Genomic DNA, 24646 nt, shown 5'->3' on the forward strand with positions numbered 1-24646 from the left:
AGGTGAAGTGGGCTACTGGGTGATTTACCAAGGTGGTGTCAATCTAGTTTACTCTCCACTTGGATCAGAATAAACTCCCTACACGTGGCCCTCATCTCAGAAATACATTTATGTTAATGTCAGCAGATATCCAACAGCCCTGAAACTAAGCCCTGAAACTATTGTGGTTAACTGGTGCTTTGATTATAAGGCTTTGGGCTATCTGTCACTGCAATGTTGACATCCTCATTTATTTCATGCTAAACATTGTTAGTCAAGTGGTATTACATTGTTCAACATCATTAATTTGTCTCCTTAGCAATGACCGTGCTGACAGAGGTCAGAGTTCACTATTTTTATATAACTCCTTTTCTCCCTCAAACTTTTAGTCGAATTAAGTCAAGTGTGGTGACGCAACTTTCTACAATCTGCTGACATTAGTGTACAGTACATTACAACCACTCACCACTTGTTTTCAGGTATTTTTCCCTCCTTTTATCAGGGTGGGCAAGGACAGATGGAGACACTCATGGCTTTAAAGTCCCAATGTGGGAAGGGAATCAGCCAAGCCAGGGCAATGAGATGTTAGGATTTTGGGTAATCTCTTCATTTTTGTAGGTTTACAGCCAGGACAGGAGAGGGTAGATGTGGCTGAAAATAGGTCTGGGTTTTCGGTATGGGGCGACTGGGGTATTCCGTCCAATTCATTATGCAGTCATCTTATGAAGAAATCGAATGATAGTATTTTACTTATGGCGTTTTACACGACAGGATTTATAGTACACTACATGACCAAAAGTATGTGGACACCTGCTCATCAAACATCTCCTTCCAAAATCATGGGCATTAATGTGGAGTGGTCCCCCCTTTGCTGCTATAACAGCCTGCACTCTTCTGGGAAGGACTCCACTAGATGTTGGAACATTGCTGCGGGGACTTGCTTCCATAAAGCCACAAGCATTAGTGAGGTCGGGCACTGATGTTGGGCGATTAAGCCTGGCTCGCAGTCGGCGTTCCAATTCATCCCAAAGGTGTTTGATGGGGTTGAGGTCAGGGCTCTGTGCAGGCCAGTCAAGTTCTTCCACACTGATCTCGACAAACCATTTCTTTATGAACCTCGCTTTGTACTCGGGGGGCATTGTCATGCTGAAACAGGGCCTTCCACTAACTGTTGCCTCAAAGTTGGAAGCACAGAATCACTTGAACTAAGGGGCTTAGCCAGAACCATGAAAAACAGCCCCAGAAAAGTATTCATCCACCAAACTTTACAGTTGGCATGATGCATTGGGGCAGGTAGCTTTCTCCTGGCATCCGCCAAACCCAGATTCATCCATCGGACTTCCAGATGGTGATTCACAACTCCAGAGAACGTGTTTCCACTGCTACAGAGTCCAATGGTGGCAAGCCTTACACCACTCCAGCCGACACTTGGAATTGCGCATGGTGATCTTAGTCTTGTGCGGCTGCTCAGCCATGGAAACCAGCTTAATGAAGCTCCCGACAAACTTTTCTTGTGCTGACGTTGCGTCCAAAGGCAGTTTGGAACTCGATAATGAGGGTTGCAACCGAGAACAGATGGTTTTTACTCGCTTCAGCACTCAGCATTCTTGTTCTGTGAGCTTGTGTGGCCTACCAATTTGCAGCTGAGCCGTTGTTGCTCCTTGATGTTTCCACTTCACAATAACAGCACTTACAGTTGATCAGGTGAACTCTAGTAGTGCAGAACTTTGACGAACTGACTTGTTGATAAGGGGGCACCCTATGTGTTGCCCTGTTGAAAGTCGCAGCTCTTCATTAAGGCCATTTGACTGCCAATGTTTGTCTATGGAGATTGCATGACGGTGTGCTCGATTTTATACACCGGTCAGCAATGGGTGTGGCTGAAATAGCCGAATCCCGGGCTGTCCACATACTTTGTATGTGTGTATCTATATGTATCGTACTGCCTTGTAGGACTGCACCACCAGTGGATTCATTTCTGACCATACAGGGTCTGCCATGTAATACTTCCGCATATCTAAACTCCCTTACCTCAAACGAAAATCTCTGCCAATTCTCCAAATAACAAGTAGCCTAGTTCCCTTTCAAGCCACCTCAATCTTTCATCACGTTTGGGGAACATGTAACCATTATCTTTGTATGAAATATCTGATGGGGTGAGATGGTAAATAAGTGGATGACAATCACAATTGGTCACTATCTACGTATCAGAGGATACCTCTGACCTAGGGGGTGTATCGACATGTTTAGTTATACTAGGTCTAGTCTTTGATGTAGCATTGAATAGAGAGAGAGCTGTGACGACAAAGCTGTTATCGGACAATATACAGGTGACAATGCATGTGTAACAGATGTGAAATGGCTAGCTAGTTAGCGGTGTTCGCACTAAATAGCGTTTCAATCGGTGACGTCACTTGCTCTGAGACCTTGAAGTTGTGGTTCCCCTTGCTCCGCAAGGGCTGCGGCTTTTGTGGAGCGATGGGTAACGATGCTTTGAGGGTGACTGTTGACGTGTGCAGAGCGTCCCTGGTTCGCGCCCAGGTCGGGGCGAGGGGACGGGCGTAAAGTCTATACTGTTACACTTGCTTCTGATTCCTGAGATATGGCTGAAGGATATTATTTTGGCATTGAGTCTTCAAAGGTCATGCTGGTTATAAATACTGCTGTTACAGATCAGAAACCTTTGAGATTACTGCACATGATATTGGTGATTTTTAGCTTATTCACTATAAGGTTTCTTACTGATATGATCCTCTAGATTTGCTTTAGGTTCTATGATCCTTTAATTCAACTTTTGTGCTTATTCTCTGCTCCTCTCTCTACCCTCTCTCTCATTAATAGTATATGTGTTGTCATATAGGTCCTCTTAATAAGATTTTCTTCTCTGCTTTTTGGCTCTCCTCTCAATACTTACTTCCTTCATCAGATCTATACTCTTAGTGTCAGTAATCCACCAGCGCCACTAGCCAGGTTCATTTGTGGGCTGAGAGAACCACTGTTGTCCACCACATCATCTTCCTCTGTTTGATTGACAGGTCTCAAACTGTTTTTGGGTCACAGCTAGACACAGTCATCTTATTGACTAGGGCTGTTCTGGAGGCTGGACAGAACTTTACACTAATACTACATACCATGACTGGACTTCATAAGACTAATACTACAAACCATGTAACTTCATCATGATGATTTCTATCAAGACCAGACAGAGGATGATTCAGGAACATTTCATAATCATATCAATGCACATAAACGTATAAATCCCATGGATTTGAATCACAAGCTGGCCTAGGCTAAAGGCTAAATCTTGACATGGGAATTGATTCTGGGAAAAACCAAGGATTATCCAAACCGATTATTCATACATACAGGCCATTTTTAAAGAGCTGGTCTGGGTACCAACAAGTTCTCTCAACAAGTTCTCCTATATGATGTGCCCAGTGTCTAGTGCGATCGAGACTATTAATGGTGATTATTGCTGTAATAATCAATGTTATAATGAACTGTAAGTTAACAAGGTGGTGGGTGGTGGTAGTTCTGGACCGTGTGAATCATGTTTTCTTCTCCAGGGAGGGGCCCAGACCCCATCCCTGTAGGGCCTCTGGAGGATGATGTAAGGGGGATTTTGGGGTGTGGAGGGAGAGACTGGTTAGGGCTGTTGTAAGGGGGATTTTGGGGTGTGCCTCAGTTCAGCCATGTCTAGATTTAGACAGATGTTTGATAAAAGAACCCTGTCTATCTCTCTCTGAACATCCAGAGGCCAGTAAGCTGGTGATGTCATATGTGGCGGCGGTGTGTGGGAAGGGCCAGGAGGTGAACAAGGTGAAGGAGCAGCTGCTGCAGTCAAATCCCGTGCTGGAGGGTGAGTGTCTTTAACCATACTCATTTTATCAACCCCGCCGTTTTTCTCTTTCCCATGCTTTAGGTTCAGAGCCAGCAAGGCCAAGGCATCAGAGGGACACACCCACTTTAAGACTTTTATTTCTCTCTCCCCCTGTACGTCTCTTTCTCACATGTCTGTCAACCCATAGAGCTTGAGTGCTTTTGTCAACAATTACAACGTTCAGTTTACTGTTCATTTCTAACCGGCCCCTATACACCATTTTGAATATCTGTGATTCAAAGTTTACAACATGTAGATGTTTATTACAGTTTACCTAACATGCATCATCTGTCCACTCTTCGTCTCTGCCCTTGACTACAACACACTATGATACACTTTCTAGAATTTCCCTACCTCCTTTCAAATATTCACTGATCCCCAGTCCAATACATCAGGAAGGAAAAAACCCTCTCCATACTTGGGTGCTGGCACAAAGACGGCAGTGTTTTTAATTTGGAGTCTGTAGACAGGAAATGCCCATGAAGGAGGAAGCCAGGATACTGATGCCCAGTACTGAGCTGCTACGCTATAGAGCCAGGCCCAGAACACATCTGTGAGAGTTTAACTGCTACAGGCTGTAATGGCCCTTGACGGGAGAGGGAGGAGGAGGAGGAGGAGGGGGGAGGGGCAAAGCAGATATCCTGCTACACAAGGCTCTAGTCTATCCCTCAGGCTTCCAAGGTACCTGATTTTTACATGGTGGTGTGTTGAATGAAAAATGAATGCTGTTTAGTGTGAAATGTGGTTAAACTGGTTTTGGAGAGCAGTAGAAAACACGAATAATGCAGTTTTACTGTAGTTGGTGCTCCCACAAATATTAGCCTAGTTAAAATAGTGTGCTGAATATGCAAGCGTATACTTTTGTTCAGGTTTTTTTTTTTTTTTTTTTTTGGTAAATGGTCATTGTTTTAAGAAATGTGACTCGTAGCTCAGTTGGTTGAGCACAGTGCTTACTACACCAGGATAGTGGGTCCGATTCTGGGGACCACCCATACTTAAAATGTATGCATGCATGACTAAGTCCCTTTGGATAAAAGCGTCTGTTAAATGGAATATAATATTTATTATTATTAACTATATAATACTTCAGGCTTATAATTGATGGTCTCTGGTAATTGTGTGTTATGCGTAGTGCACAGTTTACACACTGAACCACTGACTTAAATGTAGCGAGACTATGTTGAGCAGTAAGACCACCAATAACATAATGGGACTGAATGAAGTGTTGCATGATTGACCGATAAATGAGGACAAGGATAGGATTGGCTTTTGCTGGTGTGACACTTTCTAGAAATGGGTATACTAAACTGAAATATCAAGCCAATCCGTATGCAAAGAGTTAGTGCTTATGATTTAGCAGAGAAAGTGGTGAGGTTGCTTCATTACTTTCCCTAATTTGAAGTTATACAATAGATATTTATCTACTGATTTGGAATGCCCTCTATCTAACCAATGTGTGTTCTTTTTTTCAGCTTTCGGGAATGCTAAAACTGTGAGAAATGACAACTCATCCCGATTTGTAAGTATTCCCTTTTTCTCTCTTTGTTGCCCTGACACAAATAGTGAAGTTTGGCGGTGCTTTGATGGTCTCCTCCAATAGGAATCAGTGTCTGGTCTCCGCCAATAAGAATCCGTGTCTGATGGTCTCCTCCAATTGGCCCAGTGCCATCCGGGTTAATGTTTGGCCGGGGTAGGCCGTCATTTGTAAATAAGAATTTGTTCTTAACTGACTTGCCTAGTTAAATAAAATATTTAAAAAAATAAATGTACATATAGGTAGGGATAAAGTGACTAGGCAACGGCACAGATAAACAGTAACAGCAGCATATGTGATGAGTTAAAAGAATATTGTGCAAAAAGGGTCAATGCAGGTATTCCGGGTAGTTTTTCATTTACTTACTATTTAGTTATTCTTATTGCTTGGGGGTAGAAGCTGTTCAGGGTGCTGTTGGTTCCAGGCTTGCTGCTTCTGTACTGCTTGCCGTGCTGTGTTGACTAGGGCTGGGCAATATGACGATATATATTGTGTGATGACAGAAAAACATTGATCGTTTCATATTATGCTCTATTGTTTATTTAGTTGTGTCGCAAATTACACTTTTTACGGCAATGTTTGTCAGTTGGACACATGCTGTGTTGAAGGAAATTTGCAACACCAACAAACATGGAGGAGAGTGAATGTGACAGACCACAGAGACATGGAGCTCGTACCTAAGAGGGGCTATTTTGGTCGCATGGACGTGATTTGCGTATGAAAAGTCTGAAACAGACCAGAAAACCGTCCTTTGCAAAATATGCCGCAGGTTTGTCCCAACAACAGGCTCAAACACCACTAACCTCTTTTACCAACTATGCAAGAATCATGTGAAACCGTACGGAGAGAGTCTACGGATGAGACCCAAGAAAGTACAGTTGAGTGCTCAAAACAAACCCCCAACTCAGACGTTGCAAGAGGCTTTTGCCCGTGGCACACCATATGGCAAGGAATCATGAAGATGGAAGGAGATAACAGCTGCTGTTACATCTTACATCTGCAAAGACATGGCTCCAATTTATAGTTGGTGCTAACACTCGAGCCAAAGTACCAAATGCAAACTGATTTGTGACACGTATTAATGCCAAATTACATGCAAAACAGGAATTCCCCCCCAAAAAATAAATATATATAAATAAAGAAACGTCCTCTCAACTGTGTTTATTTTCAGCGAACTTAACATGTGTAAATATTTGTATGAACATAACAAGATTCAACAACTGAGACATAAACTGAACAAGTTCCACAGAAATGTGACTAACATAAATTGAATAATGTGTCCCTGAACAAAGGGGGAGTCAAAATCAAAAGTAACAGTCAGTATCTGGTGTGGCCACCAGCTGCATTAAGCACTGCAGTGCATATCCTCCTCATGGACTGTGTCAGATTTGCTAGTTCTTGCTGTGAGATGTTACCCCACTCTTCCACCAAGGCACCTGCAAGTTCCCAGACATTACTGGGGGAATGGCACTAGCCCTCACCCTCCAATCCAACAGGTCCCAGACGTGCTCAATGGGATTGAGATTCGCTGGCCATGGCAGAACACTGCCATTCCCGTCTTGCAGGAAGTCACACACAGAACGAGCAGTATGGCTGGTGGCATTGTCATGCTGGAGGGTCATGTCAGGGTGAGCTTGCAGGAAGGGTACCACATGAGGGAGGAGGATGTCTTCCCTGTAGTTGAGATTGCCTGCAATGACAAGCTCAGTCCGATGATGCTGTGACACACCGTCCCAGACCACGACGGACCCTCCACCTCCAAATCAATCCCGCTCCAGAGTACAGGCCTCGGTGTATTGCTCATTCCTTCGACGATGAACACGAATCCGACCATCACCCCTGGTGAGACTAAACCGCGACTCGTCAGTGAAGAGCACTTTTTGCCTGTCTGGTCCAGCGACCGTGGGTTTGTGCCCACCAGAATAGAAAGAGGAGTGGGAGGCCCTGGTGCACAACTGAGCAAGAAGACAAGATTGCTTGCAATGACAACAAGCTCAGTCCGATGATGCTGTGACACACTGCCTCAGACCATGACGGAACAGTCACCTCCAAATCGATCCCGTTCCAGCTTCGATGTAACGCTCATTCCTTTGACGATAAATGTGAATCCGACCATCACCCCTGGTGAGACAAAACCACGACTCGTCAGTGAAGAACACTTTTTGCCAGTCCTGTCTGGTCCAGCGATGGTGGGTTTGTGCCCATAGGCAACATTGTTGCCAGTGATGTCTGGTGAGGACCTGCCTTACAACAGGCCTACAAGTCCTCAGTCCAGCCTCTCTCAGCATATTGCGGACAGTCTGAGCACTGATGGAGGGATTGAGCGTTCCTGGTGTAACTCGGGCAGTTGTTGTTGCCATCCTGTACCTGTGATGTTCAGATGTACCGATCCTGTCCAGATGTTACACGCGGTCTGCCACTGCGAGGATGAACAGCTGTCCATCCTCTCTCGCAGTACGGACATTGCAATTTATTGCGCTGGCCTCCTTGCAGCATGCCTAAGGCACGTTCACACAGATGAGCAGGGACCCTGGGCATCTTTCTTTTGGAGTCAGTAGAAAGGCCTCTAGTGTCCTAAGTTTTCATAACTGTGACCTTATTTGCCTACCATCTGTAAGCTGTTAGTGTCTTAACGACCGTTCCACAGGTGCATGTTCATTAATTGTTTGGTTTATTGAACAAGCATGGGAAACGGTGTTTAAACCCTTTACAATGAAGATTTATGGAGTTATTTGTGTTTTTACAAATCATCTTTGAAAGACAGGGTCCTGAAAAAGGGACGTTTCTTTTTTTGCTGAGTAAATATATACATATAAAAAATATATAGATTTATATTATTTTTTAGGCCTTGAAACATAGAAAACACTTCAATTTACCTTTTTAGATTTTCTACATTAATATTTTATATTTTGTTACATGCTTAATTGAAAATGTGCACAAAGGATCTAAATAAAAGGAGAAATAATCAAATTACTACCTTTTTTTATTTATTTGTGAGTATAATTCACAATGTAATAAGAACTAGGCCTTTACATGTGGTCATTTTATATAAACTATTTATTGATTGAATTTACAGGAAATGTGCTACATCGTGATATGTATCGTTATCGGTATATGACATGACCTATTTCGGGATATGAGATTTTTGCCATATCGCCCAGCCCTAGTGTGGACCATGATATTTCCTTATTGATGTAGACACTGAGGGACTTGAAGCTCTTGACCTGTTCCACAACAGCCCCGTGGATGGGGGCGTGCTTGGCACCACGTTTCCTGTAGTCCCTGATTGGCTCATTTTTGTCTTGCTGACATTGAGGGAGAGGTTGTTGTCCTGGCACCACACTATCAGGTCTCTGACTAAATCAAATTGTATTGGTAACGTACACATGGGTAGCAGACGTTACTGTAGCGAAATACCTGTACGCTGTCTCAACGTCATCAGTGAAACTGCCTACCACCATGTCATTTGCTAACTTAATGAAGGCATTGGAGTCGTGAGTGGCCTCGCAGTCGTGGGTGAACAGGGAGTACAGGAGGGGACTAAGCACACATTCCTGAGGGGCCCCATGTTGAGGGTCAGCTTGGCAGATGTGTTGTTGCCTACCCTCACAGGTGTTCCTGTTTTCCAGGTGGGAAAGGGCATTGTGGATTGCAATAGAGATTGTCGTCTTTGGATCTGTTGGGGCGGTATGTGAATTGGAGTGTGTCTAACATTTCACTGCTACAGGTTACCTTGGTGTTCTTGGGCACATGGACTATGGTGGTCTGCTTGAAACATGTCGGTATTATAGACTGGGTCAGAGAAAGGTTGAAAATATCAGTGAAGATGTTTGCCACTGGTCAGCGCATGCTCGGATTATGCATCCTGGTAATCCATCTGGCCCTGCGGCCTTGTTAACCTGTTTTAAAGTTCTTACTCGCATCGGCTACAGAGAGCATGATCACAGTCGTCTTTAACAGCTGGTGCTCTCACGTGTGGTTCAGTGTTGCTAGCCTCGAAGCATGCATAGAAGGTATTTAGCTTGTCTGGAAGACTTGCGTCACTGGACAGCTCACGGATGGATTTCCCTTTGTAATCGGTGATAATTTGCAAGCCCTGCCACATCCAACGAGCGTCAGAGCCGGTGTAGTAGGATTTGATCTTAGTCCTGTATTGATGCTTTACCTGTGATGGTTCGTCGTAGGGTGTTGCGGGATTTCTTATAAGCCTCCGGATTAGTGTTCCGCTCATTGAAAGTGGCAGCTCTAGCCTTTAGCTCAGTGCGGATGTTGCCTGTAATCCATGGCTTCTGGTTGGGATATGTACGTGCGGTTACTGTAGGGACAACATCGTTGATGCACTTATTAATGAATCCGATGACTGGTAAACTCGTCAGTGCCATCGGCTGAATCCCGGAACATGTTCCAGTCTGTGCTAGTGAAACAGTCCTGTAGCTTAGCATCCGCTTCATCGGACCACCTCCGTATTGAGCAGGTCACTGGTACTTCCTGTTTGATTTTTTGTTTGTAAGCAGGAATCGAGCTATGGATCGAGCTATGGTCAGATTTGCCAGGGTGAGGGAGAGCTTTGGAAGATACTGTAGGTGATCTAGAGTTTTCTTTTACCTCTAGTTGCATAGGTGACATGCTGGTATAAATGAGGTAAAACAGATTTCAGTTTTCCTTTATTAAAGTCCCCTCTGGGTGAGCATTCTTTTGTTTGCTTATGGCCTTATATAGCGCATTTAATGTGGCCAGCATCAGTTTGTGGTGGTAAATAGACAGCTACCAAATATATAGATGAAAACTCTCTTAGTAGATGGTGTGATCTACAGCGATAATGAGGTATTCGATCACAGGTGAGCAGAACCTCGACTTAATATTGGAGATCGCGCACCAGCTGTTGTTAACGAAGAGACACACACCCCCAATCTTCTGAGCTTCCGGGATGCAGCCGTTTTGTCCTGCCATGTATAGAAAAGCAGCTAGATTTATATTTACCATGTCCTTATTCAGCCACAACTCTGAGAAACATAGGATATTACAGTTCTTCAGATCACATTGATGGGATGGTTTCGAACGGAGCATATCCAGTTTATTCTCCAGCGATTGCAGGTTTGCCAATAGGATGGAGGGTAGAGGCAATTTACCACTCTTCGATGTAGTCTTGTCAGTTATCCCACACTCCGGCGTCTCCTCAGAGTATTGGGGATTTGGGCCTGGTCCACGATAATCAATGTCTTTCGCTTCCATTTCATTGAAGTAGAATTCCTCTTCCAAATGGAGGTTAGTGATAGCACTGATGTTCAGAAGCACTTTTCGATCATATGAAACGATGGCGGAAACATGTACAAAAAAAGTTAAGATCAGCACAACAACAAAAAACTCAAAGTAGCACAATTGGTCAGGATCCTTTAAAACTGCTGCCATTCTCTCTGGCGCCATCCTCTCAGACTCTGTGTCTGATGGTCTCGTCCAATGAAGTTCATTGTTTACTCTAGATTAAGACAGACAAACAAACCATCAACCTTTCTCTTTTTTTCCTTGTCTCTCATATCACTTTCTCCCCTTGTCCTTCCCTCTTTTTCTTCTCTCAGTGTAGCCTGCATTTGTCTCTCTCTGCAGAACCTTACATAACACCAAGCCATTACATTTACAGTTACAGCATAGCAACAGCACAGGATAGAGGTGACACCCACGTCAGGGTAATTTTTGGGGGCAACTATATCCAGGTGTCTGCCGATGGCCCCTGCCAAGTTACCTTTGGAAAACGTATCTTTTCTCCAGAAGCGCAACTCCTTTGCGTCATGTTTTCCTACAGGGAGATGGCTCTTAAAGCATTAAAGATATCCACTCCCCCCTCACCTGGCCCAGGCGCCAGTACGGTGCTGCTGGTACAGTTAAAGATTACAGCACATCATTGCAAAACATCTTGTGTCTCAGGCCTTAGCTGGTGTGGAGACTGTATCAATGATACAATGTCGTCAGCCAATGGGAGGGTTAGGTTTACAGTAACTGTGTTAGTGACCGCTGACCTTTGACCTATCAAGCTGCTCCTGTGGAACTAACATAATTGGAGGCCTACTACTCTACCTCGCCTTCCCTAAAATGACTTATGCACAGTGAGAATTCTTTGTGCGAACATGGCTCCGGCAGCACTGGAGCATTAGGAAACTTTGACTGACACTTTGAATGATGGAACGAACATCAGCAGGTTGATGATGCAATCACTATCTTGCTCTTGCAAGGTTCTTGTCTGGCAGACTAATCTAGGAAAACATTTCATTTCCAGACGCTGTAGATATAAAATGAGATGTCCCGTTTTGGACTGCAGCACGGTATTTCTTTCTTTCTCACGCTTCCTTGCTGGCTGACTGTGTATTCCACAGGGGCCCATTGGCAGCCAGCAGCTGCCTGTTCTAGATTCCAATGTTTCTGATGTCATCACATTACTGCAGGCTTCCCCAAGACTGGAAACGCATTGACTGACTGACCCATACCCCAGACTGCCTCAGAGGCTAACCAGTCCTCAACTAATGCCTATTTATCTAACCTTTACTTAACCAGGCAGGTCAGTTAAGAACACATTTTTATTCATGATGTAACCTAATGTCTAGGGCTGTGGTTAGGGATCTGGTCATCGGTGCAAAATTCACAGCCCCTACTCATGTCATGTATCATTTTGTTATCTTAACTTAAATGTCCCATGAGTCAGTTTAGTCTGGAGTACAAGTGCTCCATGTACCAAACTATACGGCCTCTGTGGCATCCATAAGGTTGTGCCACTCACTCACCAACCCCATGGTGTACCGATCTATCTGGCCCTAGCCTGTGCTCAGGTTTAGGATATCATAGCAGGGGAATCTTTTGGGATGATGCCTGATCTGTTTATATTTAGGTAACTTTGGTATAAACTGCTGGATGAGCACCTCCCGCGTGTTCCAACGAATGCCATTTTGTCCAAACTTCTCTCCTCAAAACGAGGACCGAATATTTGCCCTGTTTCTTCCCCCTGCAGAGAAACTGGTGATGTTGTTGAACCTGGCAGCATCTATCGCCAGTTTTAAGCTACAGCTTTTTGAAGAACGGTCAGCTATAAATAAAAGGATGAAAATCTCAACGGTCACGAAGACACTGGGCCCACTGTCATTTATAACTTCTATTTCAAACCTGAAACAGAACAGAGGGAGAAAGTGAGCGAGATGGTTTGTTTTACTTACCTTTCAAATGGGAGAAGAAACAAAGGCATTTCCTCCACTTACAGTCCATCACGTCACAGCAAACAAATGTGTGATTTGGTAGCTGACTTTATGAACAGGTCTAGTGCCTGGAGACAAAACGTCTTATTCAAAATGAATTTAAAGAGGAACTCCTTTCTCCTTTCTATTCCCTCTGGTAACGTAAAGCTCATTTCAGTAAGGTTTGCAGTGATCCCAGCCTGTGCGTATGAGAGCTGCCTCCTGCCTCTTACCTACTGCCTGTGATCTGGGAATCTGTTCAATGGCCATTTCAGTTGTTAATATTTACCCATTGATTCCTGAAGAATATCTCATAAAGGAAAACTCCACCCCAAAACTATCTTTTGGTATTTGTGCAAAATTGGTACTTTTGGTATTTGTGCAAAATGCATCATACAGGGATGGTTTCTGTATTTTGAAAGTTACATATCTTGAAATGCATAGTGAGAATAACTTTAAAGCCACACCAGGGCATTGTGGTAATGTCAGTGCTTCAAAGTGACGTTGCCACGGTATTAAAGACCTTAATGCTCTGTTATCAAGGGGTGGGCCTTGTGCCCGACTCATCCCATTGGTCCTTTTTTCTTGTTTTGGCTGCCTGGAAAACCACTTCATTGCTAAAAGGACATAGAGGGAAATCAGAGACGAGGGTGTGTCCCAAATGGCACCTATTCCCTATATAGTGGTTGTCAGGCATTTCTAACCACTGTGTTCTCCTTCTCTGCAGGGAAAATACATGGACATTGAGTTTGACTTCAAAGGAGACCCTCTGGGTGGAGTTATTAGCAACTGTGAGTATTATAAAGTACACACACACACCTTATGCTGTAATAGAATGGCCACATGCTAAGCTCTCCTCCATCGCTCTAGCCCTGTCATGTCACTGATGTGAGCGTGGTAGTGATAGAGTAGCCCTCTCATGGTTATATCCCACTGACACAATTGGCTCAATTAAATCCCCCAGTATGTCAGTTAGTCATCCCACCATGGTAATGGTTTGTCTCACACCATACACCACAGGGCTAGATCCAGGGAGAGATAGAGAGGTAGTCATGGAGCGGGACTGGGAGATGTAGAGAGAGGGGAGGGCCTGAAAGAACGGAAGAGATGGGGAGTGGGGGTCGATCATAGCGTGTCACATTCCACATGCTGTCCCTGCACGCCCGGTTGGTCGGCTCACCAAAGAGATGGCGATCAAAGATATTACATTGTTTCCAGTCAATGGAGGGTCATTGACGCACAGGAACTAGAGGGTGAGGAAGCAAACTAAAACAACCTAAACAGTTGACATACATACACATTAAATCATGGAAGACTAGTTTCTGACTGCAGTGCCTTGTCTTGTCGCACTATCTTGTCCCTCCAACCTCTGTTATTGTTTCGTCCTGTCTCATGTTCATGTTTTGTCTGGCGTGAAGAGATTCAGCCATGAGGTCACAGGAAACAGAGTGGTTGATCTGTCACACATACTCCACGGGCCTCTCTGTCTTATGGACTATCTGGCCTGATGACTCCTTGCTGTCCCCAGTTCACCTGGTCGTGCTGCTGCTCCAGTTTCAACTGTTCTGCCTGCGGCTATGGAACCCTGGCCTGTTCACCGGACATGCTACCTTGTCCCAGACCTGCTGTTTTCAACTCTCCAGAGACAGCAGGAGCGGTAGAGATACTCTGAATGATCGGCTATGAAAAGCCAACTGACATTTACTCCTGAGGTGCTGACCTGTTGCACCCTCTACAACCACTGTGATTATTATTATTTGACCCTGCTGGTCATATATGAACATTTGAACATTTTGGCCATGTTCTGTTATAATCTCAACCCAGCACAGCCAGAAGAAGACTGGCCATCCCACATAGCCTGGTTCCTCTCTAGGTTTCTTCCCAGGTTCTGGCCTTTCTAGGGAGTTTTTCCTAGCCGCCATGCTTCTACACCTGCATTGCTTGCTGTTTGGGGTTTTAGGCTGGGTTTCTGTACAGCACTTTGTGACATCAGCTGATGTAAGAAGGGCTTTATAAATAAATGTGATTTGAAATTTGATTATGGAGTAGCTAATGAAGACGGTCCAGTACAAGGAGATGTTTATTAGGATGGAGTGACGAGAAGGACAGGATGGAAGGGGAAAGGCCTTGACTGCCTGAGGGCTTCCCTCAGAAGTCACAAGCTATAAATTCCTCTGGGTCTTTGTTGCTGCTGCAGCACAGTCAGCTGACAGCTAGTTATGGCCCTCGCACAATCTCCAGCTTGCTCCATGACCTGACGGTCTTCTTTAACTGCAGATATAGAGCAGGAACACATCTAGGGAAGTTGTTCTCAAACCTCTCCTTAGGATCCACAGACATTTCACAATTTTGTTGTAGCCCTGAACTAACTTGCATGATTCACTTCGTCAAGGGCCTGATAAATAGTTGACAATTTAAATCAAATGTTAGCTGACGACAAGATCAAATGCATGGAACGATTATGGGTCCCCAGAAGCCGTTTGAGGACCCCTGCTCTAGGACATGGTCACAGTACAGTGGAGCAGCTAGGGTTAGGCCACAGTGGAGGAGGGTTTAGGAAACTACATCCATGCATGCTAGTTTTGTATGGGATAATGTGTCAAACTGTATGTGAACTTTGTCTGGACTGAGAATCTTTTTTATGTTTTTAACTTTGTCATTGGGGAATTAGTTTGGTGCGATAACAAAGTAGACTTGAATAGTGGTAACGTGCCAAGAAGAGGGTTTCCAATGCCCAAAAGGCCAGTCGTTTGGTGCTTGTTATACCCTAGTCAAAACAGCAAGACAGGACTTCCATTCTTACTTTGCAGCATATAGCATGTCTGACATTTCTCCTTAAATGTATGTTTGTTCATTTGTTCATTCTAAATTTGACAAATGCTTCACAGCAGGCATGGAAAACATAGCGAAGCGGCCTTAGTAGTGGAAATCAATAACAGGGCTGAACTCTTCCAGTGTACAAAAGAGGAAAGGTCACAACAGAGAGAAGGGCCCCCTGTGGGGGAGACCCTGAATGTTCAGAACATTCTTGAGCCACATTTCTTGTTCCTGTGTCTTATTTTCTGTTGTTGGAACTCACTGTTGTGAGTTTGATCTGGTCCATAGGATGCTTGCAGGCAGCTACATGTGAATCCGTAGGTTTGGCAGAGAGGAAGAAAGGATCCATGTTCTGTCCCCTTTTTGATTACAGTTCAGAGGCAACGCATCTCTCAGCTCGGCTGTCGCTCTGTAAAAGATGCTACGTTATTGATGAGCTGACAGACAACCCAGAGAGAACCACTTAGTATTTAACACACACACACTTAATGATGAACACACACTTAGTGACTACCATGTGGCGTTGAAGCGTGGCTAGCAATAGCTGGCACCGATTCGTGACCACCTACCTTATAGCTGTTGACGCCTGGGGCTCACTCATATATACACACACGTACGTTCTATTGACCTCCTGTGTCAGAGAGGGTGTAAATTCATTATGAAGTGGTTCCTGACTCTCTTCAAGCAGTTAATGCCCCTGCTGAGAAGATGAGTCAGGACTTTGGGCTCGTAGCTGAATGCCAACAGGCATCCTACTCAGGTCCCAGGGCGGAATATAGCCCTATATTCAACATAACTTGGCTTGTCAAGCAAACATTGCTTTTCTATGCCTGTCCATTACCAAACTCAAAACCAAATTCTTAGTTTTCTGATCAACTTGAAAGACCTAGGGCTCTAACTCTGACCACAACATTAACTGATTAAATACCAAAGTCTGCGTCATTTATGTTCATGTGTAATTAATCAAGGATGCCATTCCTTAGTTGAACTCCTTAGTATCATAAGTATACATCCCATATATCCTTTCAATATAGGTGTTGTTGTAGTTGGTCATTAGCCATGGAGGAGCAGCTGACTTGATCTCTTCATATGTTTTCCTCCTCGGAGTCTTCTTGTGCCGGCTGGCTAGGGAGGCTCCACTTCTATACAATGAACAATGAGACGGCAACATGACAATGGCTCGGTCACCTTGGAAACACTAATATTTGGCTATAACAGGGAGATGCATCCATCGGTGCACTACAGATGTGGTCTGACACTGACCGTGTGCAGACATAAAATATCAGATATGTTCTTAGCTCATTGAATGGAATCTTTGATGTGTCCTGCCCTTGTAGAAAGCTCATCAAATAAGTTGTAATTTCTCTTTATAACAGTCGTGTCTTTTTAATCCCCTGTACTTTTGTTGTCCTGTAGATTTGTTGGAGAAATCCAGGGTTTGCAAGCAGCCAAGAGGAGAGAGAAACTTCCACATCTTCTACCAGCTTCTTTCTGGAGCTTCAGGGGACACCCTGAGTAAGTTATACACACAGTTATCATTTGACACCAGTGCTTATAACACCTGCATGACAATGTCATTAACATGTTATGAAGCTTCATTACATGTGTCACAACATGAATGTTTAAGATATGTAATGACACTTAGAAACGGCGCTAAATATAATGTCACGAGTTATCTAACGGAAGCATGTCTTGGTTACGTGACCATTACTTAAACATGAACCTGTGATTAAGTACAGAGAACAAAGACTGTGAAACCAGTATGGCTTATTTGTTCTCAGCTGGAGCTCAGCCACTGTTTGGCAGTATTGTTGAAGGAGAACAATATCATGGTGAACAAATATCAAATGACTTGATTTAGCAGCAGTTAATGTAGCCTGTAATCCAATACACCACGCAGTGGAATGGCTTTCTTTGATACCTGATACAGGCCTTTTAAAGGTGCCCATTGAAACTGCTACTCTGAAATGTTTGCGTGCGTGTATAGCACCTGCACACCAGCATTGACTGAATAGGCCATGCTAAAGCCATGTGTGTTTGTCTTTCTGGCCCACAGCGAAGCTGAAGTTGGACAGAGACTTCAGTAAGTACAACTACCTGAGTCTGGATTCAGCCACCGTCAATGGACTAGACGACGCAGCAAGCTTTAGGACCGTCAGGGTGGGACACTATCACACTCACTCACTCACACTAATTCCTGTCTGTCATTGTAATTGTTGGTTTGGCTGAGGTGTAGGGTAAGGACTGGTCTGAGCTCTTTATCTCCAGGGCAGGTTGATTGGATTAAGGTAACTCTTGTCCATGCCAACCTGCTCCTTACCAGCCAAGGGTTGATTATGGGCTAGCTGCCTCTACAGCCTCTCCCCCTGTTATGTAACTTCTATCTATATCCACTTTTTATTACTCAAAGAGGAATTTCACCTGCAGTGCAGGCCTTCCCAACAGTAAACAATAGCTAAATGCTTTAGAATACACAGTGGCAGTCTGGCTGCCCGTTTCTGTGCTGCTGTGTGAAACCTGAGGGAGAAACAGCAGCTGCATCCTCCCACACTAACATGTGGTGCTGTCGCTGCAGAGCATGGTCACAATGTGCAGCTTCTCAGCCCCTCTTCCTCTTGACTCTCTTACTGTTGACAACACGCAGAGGATGTTATGTTATGAGGTGCCTGCCTTCCTTTTATCCCAAACCACTGTCTTGCTGCCCTTGGACTCTGTGGAAGTGGTTGCGTCTCAAATACGGCCCTATTGCCTATACAATGCACCCTATGGGCCCTGGACAAAAGTATTGTAGGGTAAAGGGTGCCATTTGGGATGCGGATTCCGTGTATTCTGTCTTAGTACTTTTCTCAGTAAGGGAGCAGGCCACATCTCAGCTGCAGTCCAACTCAACACGATTGAGTTCAGTGCTATACCACAATAGGCCTCTCCACTGGATATGATGCTGTTGAAGAAGCCAAAGGCAGCCTGCTACATTCTTCTCTCACCCTTGTTCACAACGGGGTCAAATCACAGTAACACACATTTAATAATTTTAAATATTTCCCCCACCACAGTCCACATCACTTTGCCCTCTGTCACTAGTTGTCTTGCTCTTCCCTCTCCAGTCCAGATACTCACTCTTCTTCCTGTTTTCCTTGTTACTAGTCTGTGTTTGATGTTGACTACATGTACATTGACGTCAGACTGAGGAGAATCACTGATCTTCAAATCACCTTGCATCCCAAATAACTACTCATTAACTGATCAAGATTAGTTATTCTGCACCTCGCCTTGGCTAAGTGTCTGATAGGCTGTTTCTCTCTGTTCTCTCCCAGAATGCAATGCAGATTGTGGGTTTTATGGAGGATGAGGTGCAGTTGGTCCTAGAGCTGGTAGCAGCCGTCCTCAAACTGGGGAACATTGAGTTCAAACCTGAGTCCAGGGTCAACGGCTTCGACGAAAGCAGGGTCAAGGACAAGAATGGTGAGACAATGGTCTGACTGGACAACCAGCAGCTTTACGGTGGGCCACAATGTCCTGTTACAGTACACATGCATACACATCTCGTTTTTTAAAAAAACGTTTGTGCCCACAACTTTTGTGCCCCTTTGGATAGCAAAGAATGTGGATTTCCCTTACATCTTGAAAATGTAAATATAATGTATTGTGGTTGTAGAAAATATTGTTTTGTTTTTGCATTGTCTGGTCAATTGACGGATGTATAAAATAAACACTATAAAATAAGCATACTGTAACGTATCAGTTAGATTATAACCACCGACCAATGGTAATCCTCTCCACAACAAACCATACCAGTAAGTTCCATCAGCAGTAGCCTATGTGTTGTTGCACTGCCCTCTACCGGTTAATGTTTCATTTCATGGTTTACTAAAGCCAGGTGTACACTACATGATTTTGGCCCCGATTTTAGCTGTCCCAGACAAGTTTTTGAGATCAAAACAAAAATCCCCTTGACAAGTGATCAGCAATAGCCCATGAGAGCTCGCCAGTGAAATGATTGATGTTTTGCGGCACCCAGAACGTGTAGACTCTCGAGCAGGAGCGATGACTACTACAAGTATGCATCTGTACTTGACTTTAACCAAAGCCAAAATGTCAAATCGTTACAGCTCTGAAGTACACAAACAATATTATTACATTCAAAATGTTGGCTAGACATTTCAACACTGTCAAGCGTGAATGTCGGACTGAAAATGTTTGAGGCTGCTTTGAGCCAGACAGCGTGGTATCCAACAATCCTCACGACCAAGTGAAGAATCTTGTAGTGTGACCCATGTCTGTGCCAGATCATTTAGTGTGCGCACCACTGCGTTGTCAAGACAAAACAACCTACAGGAAAGATGGTTGTTTAATGTGAGAGGCTCAGCGATGTTAGGATTTGAAAGTCATGTAGTGTCCACCTGGCTTGATTCTAGCCATCCCGGATCCGGGATCGTGAATACAGCCTCAAGCTCATTAGCATAACGCAACGCTAACTATTCATGAAAATCGCAAATGAAATGAAATAAATATGCTAGCTCTCAAGCTTAGCCTTTTGTTAACAAAACTGTCATCTCAGATTTTCAAAATATGCTTTTCAACCATAGCAAAACAAGCATTTGTGTAACAGTATTGATAGCTAGCGTAGCATTTAGCGTAGCATTCAGCGGGCAACATTTTCACAAAAACAAGAAAAGCATTCAAATAAAATCATTTACCTTTGAAGAACTTTGGATGTTTTCAATGAGGAGACTCTCAGTTAGATAGCAAATGTTCAGTTTTTACAAAAAGATTCTTTGTGTATGAGAGATCGCTCCGTTTTGTTCATCACGTTTGGCTACCCAAAAAAAATGAAAATTCAGTCATCAAAACGCCGACCTTTTTTCCAAATTAACTCCATAATATCGACTGAAACATGGCAAACGTTGTTTAGAATCAATCCTCAAGGTGTTTTTCACATATCTCTTCGATGATATATTGTTCGTGGAAGTCTGCTCTCTCCTCTGAATCACATGGAAGAATGCTTGCAGCTGAAGATTACGCACCAATTTCGACAAAGGACACCGGGCGGACACCTGGTAAATGTAGTCTCTTATGGCCAATCTTCCAATGATATGCCTACAAATACATCACAATGCTGCAGACACCTTGGGAAAACGGCAGAAAGTGTAGGCTCGTTCAGGGCGCATTCACAGCCATATAAGGAGACATTGGAACACAGCGCCTTCAAAATCTGGGCCATTCCCTGTTTTCAATTTCATCTTGGTTTCGCCTGTAGCATCAGTTCTGTGGCACTCACAGATAATATCTTTGGCATTTTGGAAACGTCAGTGTTTTCTTTCCAAAGCTGTCAATTATATGCATAGTTGAGCATCTTTTCGTGACAAAATATCTTGTTTAAAACGGGAACGTTTTTTTATCCATAAATTAAAAGAGCGCCCCCTATATCCAAGAAGTTAAGGGATGGATCGAGATTTAAAGAATGGTTAATCAACCTCTTAAAGCTAGGGGGCAGAATTTTCACTTTTGGATAAATAGCGTGCCCAATTTCAACTTACTGCTACTCATGCCAATAATATAAGATATGCATATTATTCATAGATTTGTATAGAAAACATTCCGAAGTTTCTAAAACTGTTTGAATCATGTCTCTGAGTATAACAGAACTTATGTAGCAGGCAAAACCCAGAGGACTAACTGTTCAGATTTTTTTCCCCCTCTGTTCACTATATTGTCTTTGCCATTGGATATTTAATAGGAACCTATGTTCAGTTCCTACCGCTTCCACATGATGTTGCCAGTCTTTGGAATATGGTTGAGGTTATTCCTTTGTTCCATGAAGAAGTAGGCCAACTCGGAACTGGTGACACTTTTGTGAGTTGCGCAAGACGTGAACAGCAGTGCTGGTTTGTTTTCGTTCCTGTATTGAATACAGATTGCCCCGTCTACAATTTGATCGATTATTAACGTTTAAAATTACCCAACGTTGTATTACAAAAGTAACTCGAAATATTTTGGCAAAGTTTATAGGCAACTGTTGAAATATTTTGTAGTGACGTTGCGTTTTTGTAAGCTGTCTTTTTCTGGATCAAACGCGCTTTATAAATGGAAATTTTCGATATATATGGACGGAATTAATCGAACAAAAGGACCAATTGTGATGTTTATGGGACATATTGGAGTGCCAACAAAAGAAGCTCGTCAAAGACAATGCATATTTTATATTTTATTTCAGCGTTTGTGTAGCGCATGCTATGCTAGCTCCTTTGTTTATTGCTGATGCAGATGGGTGCAGGCTATCAGATAATAGCTTCTTATGCTTTCGCCGAAAAGCATTTTTAAAGTCTGACATGTTGGCTAGATTCACAACGAGTGTAGCTTTAATTGAGTATCTTACATGTGTGATGAAAGTTTGAATTTTATAGCATTTTATTTGAATCTCACGCTCTGCATTTCCACTGGCAATTGGCCAGTTGAGACGCTATCCATAAGAGGTTTTAAATGTATTTTGCTAAGGTGTATGTAAACTTCCGACTTCAACTGTACATCATGAGCAAGGAACATTGATTTTATTAAAAACAATCATAGTATTAGCAAGGTATCAAAGTTGACCTCCGGTCTTCCTTCTCATCTTCGCACTCTCCTTTTTAAACTGAAAACATAGACTCGCCTGTCTGTAAAAAATGTTAAAAAATACGGACGAACCCTTTGACTTCCCTCCTGAACTGCAACTGTAGGCCTACACAGTATAGCCATTGGTTAGGCAGCACAAAACATTTTGATCAGCAAGAACAGAGCAGGCCTGGGATCAGGGTTGGAATATCAATTGCCGTGTGTAATGCAGCCTAGTAGTATTTACACCATCCCAGCATCTTAGAAATAAAACTTTGCACTGTGCTTCTCTGAGCATGCAGTTCGTAGCCTATAGTTTATTGATCATTTGATTGAGACTTGATATTGGGTGCCCAGCAGAGTCAGATAAGGGGAGGTGTCGGGCACACAGCCATATATAGCCTAATTAGCAACTAATTCTAAAAGACTGAGAAATGTTTACAATTCATTGATTACCAATTACATGTCCCTCCCCTGGACTAGATTTAAAAAAAATACTAAACCCTCCCCTTGACTGAAATTGAAAAAGTATGACCCTCCCCATTAAACTCAGTTTTTCACAATTCCTGACATTTAATCCTAGTAAGAAATTCCCTGTTTTAGGTCAGTTAGGGTCACCACTTTATTTTAAGAACGTGCAATGTCAGAATAATAGTAAAGGGATTTCTTTCAGCATTTATTTTCATCACATTCCCAGTGGGTCAGAAGTTTACATACACTCAATTAGAATTTGGTAGCATTGCCTTTAAATTGTTTAACTTGGGTCAAATGTTTCAGGTAGCCTTCCACAAGCTTCCCACAAAAAAATCGGGTGAATTTTGACCCATTCCTCCTGACAGAGCTGGTGTAACTGAGTCAGGTTTGTAGGCCTCCTTGCTCGCAAACGCTTTTTCAGCACTGCCCACAAATCTTCTTTAGGATTGAGGTCAGGGCTTTGTGATGGCCACTCCAATACCTTGACTTTGTTGTCCTTAAGCCATTTTGACACAACTTTGGAAGTATGCTTGGGGTCATTGTCCATTTGGAAGACCCGTTTGCGACCAAGCTTTAACTGATGTCGAGATGTTGGTTCAATAGATGCACATACTTTTACTGCCTCATGATACCATCTATTTTGTGATGCGCACCAGTCCCTCCTGCAGCAAAGCACCCCCACAACATGATGCTGCCACACCTGTGCTTCACAGTTGGGATGGTGTTCTTCGGCTTGCAAGCCTCCCCCTTTTTCCTCCAAACATAAAGATGGTTATTATGGCCAAACAGTTCTATTTTTGTTTCATCAGACCAGAGGACATTTCTCCAAAAAGTATGATCTTTGTCCCCATGTGCAGTTGCAAACCTTAGTCTGGCTTTTTATGGCGGTTTTGGAGCAGTGGCTTCTTCCTTGCTGAGCGGCCTTTCAGGTTATGTCGATATAGGACTCGTTTTTACTGTGGATATAGATACTTTTGTTTCCTCCAGCATCTTCACAATGTCCTTTGCTGTTGTTGTCTGGATTGATTTGCACTTTTCACACCCAAGTACGTTATTCTGTAGGAGACAGAATACGTCTCCTTCCTGAGCGGTGGTCCCATGGTGTTTGTACTTGCGTACTATTGTTTGTACAGATGAACGTGGTACCCTCAGGCGTTTGAAAATTGTTCCCTTGGCTGAACCAGACTTGTGGAGGTCTGTGATGATTTCTTTTGATTTTCCCATGATGTCAAGCAAAGAGGCACTGAGTTTGAAGGTAGGCCTTGAAATACATCCACAGGTACACCTCCAATTGACTCAAATGATGTCAATTAGCCTATCAGAAGCTTCAAAAGCCATGACATAATTTTCTGGAATTTTCCAAGCTGTTTAAAGGCACAGTCAAGTTAGTGTTTGGAAACTTCTGACCCACTGGAATTGTGAAACAGTGAAATAATCTATAAACAATTGTTGGAAAAATGACGTGTCATGCACAAAGTAGATGTCCTAACCGACTTGCCAAAACTATAGTTTGTTAACAAGAATTTGTGGAGTGGTTGAAAACAAGTTTTAATGACTCCAACCTAAGTGTATGTAAACTTCCGACTTCAACTGTATTTATCAGTTATTGACCTCACAATAAGCTGAAACTTGAAGCATTAGCCATGACACAATCAATAGAAAGGGCCAGCTCATGGGTGCTGAAAGAAGTCAAATTTGAGTAAGCATTTAAAGTCTTAATTTTATTTAGACTTTACTTTTAACAAGAGGGCTTTGTGAGGGAGTGTATTTCTTCCTGTCTTAGAAGTAAGAGGTAGGCCTACCTGTTTGACAGATGAAATTAGGTTGTAGGCTGCAATATCCATACATTTGTTGGTCAATTCCTCCACCCACCATGCACTCTTTAAATAGCCTACTTCCGTGTCAGTGAAGAGCTGTTCCGTTCAAACCAAAACTCGAATTGAAGGGATTTGAGGGTATGCCATACGCCTACCTTTGAATGAAGGAAAATGGCAAAAACCGCAGGCCTACCCATTGTCAGGCTTTATTTTCTTCAAAATATTAAGCTATCTGATTTATATAATGTGATATTTAACAGTGCTTTGTCCTATTCTGTCTGGTGTGGAAATGAATGCCTAACTTTTGAAAGTACCATGCTCAGATTCTTAGTGATAT

General features: G+C 43.3%; 1 protein-coding gene across 5 annotated transcripts in view; it reads left to right on the top strand.

Moving 5' to 3' along the window:
- LOC112225574 (unconventional myosin-Ib) overlaps positions 1-24646 on the top strand; it is a 177317-nt gene that overhangs the window by 116588 nt on the left and 36083 nt on the right. For all 5 annotated transcript variants that reach the window (XM_042306525.1, XM_042306527.1, XM_042306526.1 and 2 more), the window contains 6 exons: positions 3734-3838; positions 5332-5378; positions 13338-13401; positions 16844-16942; positions 17484-17587; positions 18742-18889. In XM_042306525.1, the coding sequence (XP_042162459.1) occupies positions 3734-3838; positions 5332-5378; positions 13338-13401; positions 16844-16942; positions 17484-17587; positions 18742-18889 (567 nt within the window). The remainder of the gene's footprint in view (positions 1-3733; positions 3839-5331; positions 5379-13337; positions 13402-16843; positions 16943-17483; positions 17588-18741; positions 18890-24646) is intronic.

The sequence above is a fragment of the Oncorhynchus tshawytscha genome, linkage group LG26, assembly GCF_018296145.1.
Source record: "Oncorhynchus tshawytscha isolate Ot180627B linkage group LG26, Otsh_v2.0, whole genome shotgun sequence".
Lineage (NCBI taxonomy): Eukaryota > Metazoa > Chordata > Actinopteri > Salmoniformes > Salmonidae > Oncorhynchus > Oncorhynchus tshawytscha.